The following is an 11596-nucleotide window of genomic DNA, read 5'->3' as shown; positions in this document are numbered from 1 at the left end:
ACTTTAACTATGATCGTATAGTCCACGCTAGTTATATGATTATTTTTAAATTATTATTACTTTGTGTGATCCTCGTATCAAATATCTTCCCGTCGGTTCTGGAGTGCATTTGATTATATCTGTAGCACTTAACTTTCTGTTTTCCCAATTATACATATCTTTGTTATTACAATATTTCCTTCCAGTAAAACAAATATTGTCTGAATAAAACCTCTTTTACAAACAAGGACCAAATTAGAACAAAATTTTCAAGTTTCAACGTCCACAGTACCAAAACTATTGATTGTGCTATTTTTGGCATCTTGCGTGGTCAACATTGATATCATTTATAAAACCAAACTTTTCGGAATATCAACATAAAAAGGATATATTAAATATATCAACGAGTCCTTACTACAACAATCCAGCTTTTGTATTGCTTGGGCTTTGGTCTGCAGAATTATTGTATGTAAACACTTTCAAATCATCACTAATTTCACATATTCCCAATAAAGCAAAGTTAAAACAGTATGGCTAAAATGTTTATTGTCTTCATATCTTAAGGTTTCATTGTCTAGGTACCAAACTCTATATACATGTACATTCGTGCATAAACAAGTTTTACATATCATTATAAAACATTTCTGTTTTCAAAGAAAATAAACATTGAAAAAATAATGTTTTATTTAAAGAAGCATCAAATGAAAATTTAGAATGGGAAAAATAGCCTAAACGAAAATCACTGTTACTTTTACTACTGCTAAAATCTGTCTTGCATGGCATTTTATACAGATGCTTAATAAATTGTTGCACTGATTAAACATTACGATTCTCCAAACTACTATTTACAAGCAAATCAACTTTAATTGTTCTGTTTAAAATGTGTTTTATTACCAAAATATTATGAGATGTTTAAATGTGTATAGATGTTTCAAGTTTAACTATATGCAGTGAAAAGTTATACTTTTTAGACACTGTTGTATGAATCAATTCCGACAACTTGAAAGCTTGTTTTCAATGATAAATAACATAAATTCGAAAAGACGGCTATAAATCGTTAGGCCATCATAACTGGCAAATTAAAACATGTTACGCTAATTTGATCAAAATATTTTAAAATTTGTGTGACTCGAAAAGATAAAACCTTTTTCGAACATTTCAGGTATACAAATGGCTAACATTTACGGAAAATCGACTTTGTTATTACTTTCGCAAGTTTGTATTATCATATTCCTTGCCTTAACAACTCGTTATCATCGTACGGTAAGAATGTTTTAGATATTCTTTTATGTGTTATTGTTATTTTAGAGTATAACTTATGCTTTATGTTCAGGCATGTTGTTTTGTTTTAGATATACGTTATTTTAATAAATGTATATGCAAGGTTCAAACGTTACATTTTGAAGACCAATCATACTCCAAACATGTTTTTACTTTCTAAATTGAAAAGAAAAAAAACAAAAAACTTTAGATAAGTTGATGTCCTGTTATAGTTCTAAATAAGATGCTTATTTGCCATAAACTAAAAAGCATTTGCTTCCTTTGTTTCTGTTGCTTATTGGCAATTAAAATAGTAACATTTATTTATAATTGAAGACATAGAGGAAATTTGTTTGTTTGTGTGTAAGATGAAATTTTATTTCATCGAGTGGGCTTTAAAATAGTATTCCCACGAGATAAAATAAAATTACATCTTACACAACAAACAAATTTTCTTTTTATTTTATGCTTAAAACAAGTTAAAACGAAATTTCCATAATATAAACGTCAGTATTAAAATTTGTTTTCCCCATTGAGAGCCCCATTTAGTCGGAATTTCTCATTAAATACAAGGAAGTCTTGTGCTGAAAAATAAGTTCGATAATCAACGTTAAATGACGGCGATATTATTCATTTTATTGAAAAAAATATGAATGATCGCTTGTTTTAATAATAAAAACAAACAATTCTTGTAGGATAATTCATATTAGACCTGGCTTTGTTAAATGTAAGCGGCAGCCATTTTTTGTAGTTGTGTACATATGTATTATTAAGGATGGAATCTTTCTCAATGTCAGCAAAAAGTTACCTGAATGGCATGCATAATGCTGATATGTTTTGAAGACCATTTGTAAGCGATATTGGCGTGGAACATCGAAAAGTACATTTTAATAAGGTAACACTTGGACCCAGATTGTATTAGGAATGGCCGTCTTTTCTATTGTCGTTGCAACTAGATCAGTGTTACGCCATTTCTCCTTAATGTGTTATTGTGTTCCATTATATTGAAATTCCAGTCCCGGTTGTATCGCAATTGTTAAAGTTTGTACCCTTTCTATGACATCTTTAATTCAAATATAACAAAAAATCTATTTTAATGTATCATAAACTGGACGTGTGTTTTCAACGTAAATTAAACGTTTTTTTAGTATGAAGCTACTGCTTCCGTCTGCACGAATTATGTAACAGTTTATTTGTATAACTGTTCATAAACGTGTCTTTGCAAATGAAGTGCCATAACATTTTGATATTGCTCTCCTCGTACACGGATCACTACCTTCATCCTAAATCTCATTCCACCAGTTTGACGTCGAATTTGCTGCATGATTATCTAACGCCACTCTCGATGAATAGCTGCTTCTAATTCTAAAAGGTGGAGCTATTTGTTGTATTTGACGTTTAAGAACGTCCAAAACATGTTCCAGGATCCTCATCCATGAAAACAGTTGTCGACATGAGGCTCAAAGACTGTCTCAAGGACGCTATCAATGTACTGTCGGCATTTAAGCCTCCTCTGTATCGTCAGTCCATTAAGCCATGATAGGATATGCAATAAACTATCACAGAGCCTCCACTACACGGAATGCTCGGTTTGATATTCTTTGGTGTATATGCAGTTTACCTGTGTCGCCAGACAATTTTTTCCGTCTGTTAATGCAGCGAAAACCCGCTCCCGTCAAACCAGTGGACTAGCCTCCATGAATCTAACCTCTTCTCACTAACTACCACTGCAAACTAGTTCTTTGGTTCGCATGTAACAACCATGGACGCTTTATCACTCTTCGGGAGATCAGCCCAGTCGATTTCGAGTTGTAAGTCAAATTCGATTATGTGGCAGCCATAAAGGCTTTAGGCGATTACTCGTAGAAAACGGTTTCCGCCGCCTGACCAACCGTACTTATAAGAGGACCTTTGCAAGTCCTTGCAATCATTCGTCGCAATATGCTTTTTGATGTTTCTGCTTATTACAGAATAATTGCGGTCTATCTAACGGCCTATAACAATGAAAAACAACCTGTCGAATGCATGCCAATAATCTGCCACGTTTCACGTCTGATAAACTTCGACTAGGGACTCTTAAAGGATCCTTTTTTTCTTTATTTAACCATTCTTACATTTTCCAATACTCAATTATAAATTTAACTGTTTAACCTTTTACCCCATGAGCATATTGCGAACAATGGCCGTTTCCATTGAAAAGCCTCTTGTAACAAGTTCAAACTGCTATGAAACTATGAAAAATGCTTCAATACTAATGAAACTTGGCACAAATGTTGACTACACCAGCCTCTGTAACAGCATGCTCAATGGTAAATTTCCTGTTACCATGGCAACGGGGGGGGGACGTCTCCAAATTGCCCAAAATCACTATTTTGCATTGTTTTTTTCCATCAAAACTGATTTCAAAGTGCTGCAACTTCTCAATGAATTGAGATAGAGTAAAAGGCTTTTCAGCGTCGGTTACTAGTTACCCTATGGATGGGGGACGGCGCCAAAAAAGTGACCTTTCTCAAACGAAAAACAGTGTTTGGGGCCTAAATAGAGCATTTTTTTCACTGTTTGAGGCCTCAAAGGGGGGGGGGCAAAAAGCCGTCGAAACACGTTTATATAAGGGAAAAGGTTAATAATAACTAAGATTGAGATGACGGTGTAGAAATATGGATAATACGCACCCAATAATGTGATATAATCAAAAAGCTATTCTCAAAAGCATGTGTATTTTTAAATTGGGACCTACGTCTCTGTGTAACGGTGTTGCTTATATGTACCAAGGCTAAAATACGGAATACCATTCCAGACAACAGCTAAACATAATTGTCAAAATACTTTAACTGCTAGAAAGTGTAAGCGAGTGCTTTCACATATTTCCAGGTGTGTGAATATGTATGTATTCAAAGATTTGCACATTTATTTAATCCGATGAAATAATTAGATGTGGCCATTAAATATATGAAGCATCATTGTGTGAAGAAGTTTCATTTAAAGTAAGAAAATTCTGTGTCAACGACTATTTCTGGATCAAATTCTGTTAATATTTAAAAGAGTTTTAAGTATTTTTTTATCTGCAAAACGGAAGTACATGTAGAATAAAATGCATTTTTAGAGCTTTTGAGGTTATACATTTTGCAAGGGACTTATTTTTGAAATTTACACGTTTACGAGCTTTCTCGTCTTATCAATGAAAGAAAATATATTTGCTAAGCGGTTACTACCAGATGTAAAATTATAAAATGTTCGAATCGATTGTATATTTAAAGATACTTTTTCATTTTTTTCCTGAGTTTGTCTTGGAAGTAAAGGTTTATTTCGTCGCGACATTGAATATTACATAAATTCTCAATATTACATTTATCAATCTCAATATTAAAAACGTAATATACAACAGTGAACGCTTTTATTCAGCAACTAAACATGAATTTTATTAAATAAATCATGCATCATCTCTTTAACTACAGGCTTTTCAAAGAACAGAGGAAAGAGTTCCAACTACTATAGTACAGTTTGGATTGGGTGGAACAGCTACAACACTTCAATTTCAAATACTATGTGTTCTTATGGCTTTATTACATCAAGACGAAATTAATGATGTTGGATGCTACTACGGTAGACAACCTGCACACAAATACTGTGTCATAAAAATGCATTTTATAAAAGACACATTTTTTCAGATACTTCCATCAGATGTGTGGATATTCATGACATCTAGCAATCTACTTTCTGATGAAAAGAAAACAGAACTGGAGTCTCATAAAGTAAAAATTAGAAATAAGAGAATAAAGATACCATCGATCATTGACATAGAAACTACATCTAAACGTGGTCATACGATTGTCTTTGATTATCAACCATTTTTTAGACTTTCAGATACACAAATGCAACATGCCGTTGAATATTTACGGTATTGGGATATCATAAGGTTGTGTTGTGGAAGGCAAATGTCTGCTGATTGGAGGAGACGTTTGTCGCCAAAAATATCATATATACCCCACCACGATCCGCATAGCTATTCATATCCCGCTTGCGAAATGTACAACATAACCGAGGTGGAAATCTTATTAATGAAAACGTTTGTTTATCAACAGTTTGCTAATATTCCTTCACTGCATGACATAATTGGGAAGCCATCAAATGTTGATGGTGAGCTCGACGGTACATACTGTGAACGTTGTAATAGAAATATTACTGAAAAAGATTTGGAATTCAATGGAAATTGCGCATAAAGTTGTAATGGTTGATCACATTCTTGAACGCTATTTCCACATGACAAAATGTTGTATTATACTTGTGATAAGAGACCATTTTTATCATTTCATTGACATGATTTTCAAAAATTACTGGCCTGTTAAGTCATTCAAGTTACTTGTATTTTTTATAAATAGATTTATATATCAAGTAGCATGCATATACTTTTGACTTATTTATAGACAGCTTACAGAACCTTCATAAAAATATCTATTATCTATTAAATGCATGTTCATCATATAGATAATCGTCATCATCCTTGTCATTTTATCGATTTTGCCTTAATTATAATCGTAAACAAGCAACACCATATTTATTATCATCACCGTGCTCGCCGTTTTCATCGTTGTGGTTTATATATTTACGAGCGGCATTATCATTATCATTTATATGATTTTTATCATGAATTTTCTTGCTTCCTTCGTGTAATAACTATTTGTGAAAATGCTTACAAGAAATCATGCAGCATTATCCAAACCATCTTAGTTAAACACAATTAATCTGAAATCAAATGAATTGCTTTACCATAAAGACTTAATATGTGTTTTCTGACTTCATAAAAAACAAAATTTCCAAAAAGAATGTAACATATATATACTAATGATTTTAAATCTTATGAAAAATGAAAAGTGTTGACAAACACTGTATTTAAGTTCGCGTGAAAATTCATGACATTCCATTTATTCCGTTAGGTTTTTAAGCACGAATGGGACAAAAATGTGTATACATAAATATGGTAATATGATTAATATGAAAATATATACATTCTTCACAGAACAGCTTATAAATGTCGTACTTTGCTGATCGCTACTGAATCCCTCAGGGTACTAATTGTTGATTATACCTGAGGACGTTCTACCGATATCTTGAATATTATTCTGACCAATTTCTATCTTTTGACTTTGAGAAGTTAACTTCTATCATTATTTTAGTACAAAAACCATGTCGATAATTTAAAGGATATACACCAAGTCAACATTCTATTTAAAAAATGTATAAAGCAAGACAATCTGTTTATTAAAATGCTAGGTCTACATAATGGTCATAAGTTCTGATATTCTGCTTTTCTTTTGATTTTCATTATGTCTCCAAATACCAAACAGAGTACATCACAAATGGATTAACACTTAAATGACCTTCATCCCATTTCAATTTTCAATTTATAATAAGTTAATTAGGACTGGGAACGAATAAGAATTTTGATGTTCGAATATTCTTTGTCTATATTCGAATATATTCGAACATTCGTTTTGACAACATTTGTCCAACATTTCTCTTTGACGTATACGTATTCGAAATTGATTGTGTCGGATACTATACTTCTTTAATATGCTTGGAATAATCGACGAGTAAAAAAACCTTTTTTGCTATGTCAAAATTGTTATTTTATATATTAATGCGTTCCAGAATAAAAAAAAGGAAATTCCAGATGTCCTTTTTCCGGGGGTCGACCTGCAGGCGCTTTTTCAGCAACAAATTTACATGCAGAGAGAGATATATAGTAGAGATAGAACATAGGGGAATAATTCCCCTATCTTTTAAACCTCAGACGAAACGCATTGTACCTGTCCGTTCGTCGGTTATATGACTATCATTTTAAATGGGTTTATCTTCTAAGGATAATGTTGGAAATGGTTGTTCGCAGTTATTTGATGAATTCTCTTACTTTTAAATCGGTCAGTATTACAGTCATGTACGCGGATTACAAATCTTTTAATTGTAGACGTTCAATATTTTCTTTTAAATATGAAATAGTAGGGTTAAAAATAACACAACTATCTGATCATTTTTAGATTCGTGTTTTAATACTTTTATTGGAGAATATATTGTAGAGAGAGAAAAAATACATCCAATATTAATTTGTATACAATAAAAAAAATAATGGGCTATATAACATATTACATTTATCTGTAAATTATTCATCTTACTGTGAAAGACATGAATATGTTTATCACATAACTAACCGTGCACGTTTGATTATTTAAGTAAAATAGAAAACTTTTAAAAAATCGATAAGCATATGTTGAACTTAATTCTAAAGTATTAATGTAGTGTTAAGCATATGTTTTACTATACACTTTCGAAAAAAAAATATTCAGAAGAATCTATTAAATGAAATGTTTGTTTTTTTTCATTTTCCGTATTTTTCTATGTATTAGTTTACTTTTACTGCAATGTAACATATGTTACGTACTTATCACTGGTGCCGTAACCACTTTCGTCAATATACATATTAAAATAAATAAAAGAAATAAATGTAATCGCGGTAATCATTTTAAAACAGAGAAACTATATAACATTATTTTTTTCCAAAATTACTGGATTATTATCAAATTATTATATCTTACATGTGTCTACAACAATTGGTGAAATATTTATTTCAGTATCACTTGATGAAATAAAACACGTAATTATAGATAAAACTTCATATCCTCTTTTCATTATATTCTTGAATATCCTTAATATAAATTCTAAAATATTGAGAAATATTTATTACATAAACATGAGTGGTTCCGTTTAATTTATTTTTCACTACTGTAACAGTGAAATTATTTCCATATTGTCACTAGTGTCTTGCCGGATTACATTCTTTCAAAGTCAGCCAAATCACATAATTATAGGGTAGTCTTTCAAATGTTAATGCCGAACAAAAGAAAAATGTACGCAATAAACAGAAAATTCTAGTTTTTTTTCTATAAATACAGGATTAAATTTCACATTGTGGCATGAAAGTTCTGATATATCACTAGTCGCGAAATTTCTATTTTCATACTAGTTTCAATCGATAAAAAACAAATCTGTATTTATTGAAAAGTACTGAAACATCACCTATTAAATCATCTAATATCTTCTTTTTCAGCGTTTTTAAAAAACAAATGAAAATTTGGTCGTCACTTATCTTTTTATTTTGAATTCGTACTTATTGTACGATACATGTGTAACTATTGTTCAATATATGTTTGTTAATTGCTAAAAATAAAACAACAAAAATAAATAAGCAAAGTGTGATGTAATGAAGTTTGTCAGACAATCAATAAAATAATCGTTCATATCCTAAAATCCAGGTACTGTGTGATATCTAGTTGATTTCGTCTATCACATGTGTTGTTTTGTGTTGTTTTATTTTTCACATATCTGAAAACAAATATTGAAACAACGTTAAATTGTTTTATAATACAACTTAGTTTTACCTTTATCATTTATTTTATTGATTACAAGCATCAAAATGAAATAAAGATGCAGTTTGTAATTATAAAAGCCCTCTTGTCTCAGATTCTGTATATATGTGTTCAGGTAAAGCGTAACATGTAAATGTAAATAAGATTAATAGAAGAAAGTAACTCTCATAAGAAACTTGTCATAGCTTTTTTCCATTCATATAATAAAATACATATCTTCTCCTCACTTTACTGTATACTTGCCTTTGCTTAAATTATTTTTAATCTATCATTTCTTCGATAAAATGAACAAATCCTGTAACCCTCTGTAATAGCATAATATAAAGGTGTAATAAAATTAAAACAGTAAGAAAATAGCACCGCCTATTTATAATCAATAGCTTGAATCTGTCTAGCTGATAAACTAGTAAGATCCATTATAGATGAGATAAGGGTGAACTCACGCCCAGTCGAAGTTCTCGACCGCCTGTGAATTATTTTACACGTGTCTGCAATTTGCATTAATTTCAACAAAGCATATAAAGATACGAGTTTCAGAGTACTGACTTATTATTTTCTTCACATGTCCTCTTAAAGATACAAAAGAAAACGTATTTAGATAATTTTATTCTAAATGTTCTAATAATGTCGTTAGAATTATTTCATCCGTAAGTATTTATCATTTTTTTGTATCTAAAGGTATTATATTGATTTTCTTACAATGTGCAAAGATAAAGAAAATGTTAATTAATCATGTTCTTTAAAAAGAAATGCCGATTTCTGCTTTAAAAGAAAGTAACCTTCTTTGTCTATTTGGGTGTCAATATAAACAATAATTGACGAAGAAGTGATGTGCAATGTACATGTATATGGAACAATATATTGCATAAGAAGTCATGTTATCTACCGTAAAGATTTTCACGTTATTTTCTGAATTTATTTCAAATATTATAAAAATAAAATATAAACAATCACTACATGACAATGATACATATTTTTGCTTTTAAACTGAAAAAAAAATGAAATAAATACCTTTAATTTGCATCTGATAGAAGCATAACCTTTTGCTCACTTTAAGTGCAATCCTTTTGATTAAAAAAACAAAAACACTCTTTCACATACTTTCAAATGTATTAATTGTACTTCTGACATCAATTCTTCCATGACGGCGAGATAGCAATAAAGCCCGCTAAATTCGTTCCAGATTGTATATTACGTTTCGTTAGCCCATTATATGAGCTACACCGTAGTGTTAATACTTTTATTACACACATAATTATACAAATACTTCGCTGACCGTGCAGTAATTGTCATTAAGGTAGTTATTCCCTCTATCTACCAACAGAAGAATATTTCAATTATTGAGTGTTGAAGGAAGAGAAATGTAACAAAAAGATATACACACAGTTGCAGAAAGCCTAGATATATGGAAAATGAGTTTAACTATAAAAAAAACTGTAACAAGATACCAAAAACTAAACATTCTTTTTTAAATAAAAATGGTAGCATGACTGATGCATTTTGGACCTTTAAGAAATACTTATTGCAGGGGTTATGTATTTATGCGTATATGTCTAGATTAGATTTTACGGCACTCTGAAGTTCTATTTAAAAAAAAAAATATTATTTACTCAGTCGCTATGAGATAAAATAGCAGCTTATACAAACATTAAATGAAAAAAGAACCACAGATAAGTAGACATATTTTCTATTAATATTTTTTTTTAGATTTTCTAAAATGATAATTTTTTTATACCACATTGTTAGTAAGATCAATAATTGTTAAACGGACTCCACTGAGGGTTTTTGACATGATGGGACTGAAAATATGCTTTTAGAAAATGTACCATTTGATTTAGGTTTAGATCACTAATGTTTGTGCAAAATTTTAGATCATTTGCGCACTTTGTCTTTCCAGAATAATTATTCAAATTGTAAAAAATGACACAAAATAAAAAGCGTTTGAACGCTTTTCACTCAAATCGAGCTATACCGAGGAGATACCGTATAAAGTATAAACAAACCATTTTGAATTTATTTCAAAGTATAATTTTTAACTTTCTTTGCATATATTTCTGTTTAAAGTGCCCTAGCCTCATACATATGTATATGTAATCAATTAAAATGTTATGTTTTTAGGCTTTTTAACCTCAGTGGAGTCCCTTTAAGATTTACCGATACTTAAAAAAAAACATTAGATTTATATTTCTTTAAGTAGGAACAGTTAAACAATTTGATAATAAATTTTGTCTAGAGTACATTTTTTTCTATTCATAGTTAAATCATGCTAGACTGTAAGGTCATTCATTCGCGAGCGATAAAAACTGTCAAGATTGTAATCAGCCATGCTAGCAACATGCAGTACCGCGCAAAGATATTGAGGCATCCATCTGCAAATTAAACGATACGTCTAAAGACATAAAATTGCTAATGAACTCTCTGCAAGAAGTAGCTGAAGAAATACATGTATGTTTCGCCGTTTTAACATTCATTAAAGACATTCGATGTACAAACAGAACTTTTTAACCGTGAAACAAAACAACCCGTTTAACAATCCGTTGATCCAACATACACGTATAATTGTTTGACAGACGTTCCCGAGAATAGCGCTAATAGCAGATAATCACGGACACCCACGAGCAAACAATAAAAGTCAGACTTTAGTGGAAAAAAACGCAGAACTTGTAATCTCGACATTGTGGGTTCGATTCCCGGGCTGGTCCATTAAAGTTACTAATCAGTCTAGATTAGACTTTAAATCGAGGTCCCGTGTATGAGAGCTTAAACACTAGGCACGTTAAAGAACCAGGAGAAGCATTTAAAATTGGGGCTCTGGCGAGTATAAATAATCTCAAACGCACATGCGCACGTGCGCACACACGCAAACATACACGAAACAACGAGTTACGCATTTCGAAATATAAGAGTGCTACAAACTGTAATATATATCCATAGAC

The 11596-nt window shown here is 31.0% G+C and overlaps 1 protein-coding gene across 1 annotated transcript; it reads left to right on the top strand.

Moving 5' to 3' along the window:
- Positions 1-1098: 1098 nt before the first annotated feature.
- LOC132737270 (uncharacterized) lies at positions 1099-7769 on the top strand. Its single transcript, XM_060724527.1, has 2 exons — positions 1099-1242; positions 4695-7769. The coding sequence occupies exons 1-2, from the start codon at positions 1150-1152 to the stop codon at positions 5457-5459; spliced, it is 858 nt and encodes a 285-aa protein (XP_060580510.1). The 5' UTR covers positions 1099-1149; the 3' UTR covers positions 5460-7769.
- The last annotated feature ends 3827 nt before the right edge of the window (positions 7770-11596 follow it).

Source organism: Ruditapes philippinarum, unplaced genomic scaffold (assembly GCF_026571515.1).
Source record: "Ruditapes philippinarum isolate M1 unplaced genomic scaffold, ASM2657151v2 ctg1452_1_1_1_1, whole genome shotgun sequence".
NCBI lineage: Eukaryota > Metazoa > Mollusca > Bivalvia > Venerida > Veneridae > Ruditapes > Ruditapes philippinarum.
The sequence above is the reverse complement of the archived record's forward strand: the minus strand, read 5'-3'. Positions and strand labels throughout refer to the sequence as shown.

Bases quoted from the DNA above. Each gene is read 5' to 3' on its own strand.
- LOC132737270 (XM_060724527.1), top strand. From the start codon at position 1,150: ATGGCTAACATTTACGGAAAATCGACTTTGTTATTACTTTCGCAAGTT. The intron at 1,243-4,694 runs GTAAGAATGTTT...CTTTAACTACAG, and splicing joins CAACTCGTTATCATCGTACG to GCTTTTCAAAGAACAGAGGA.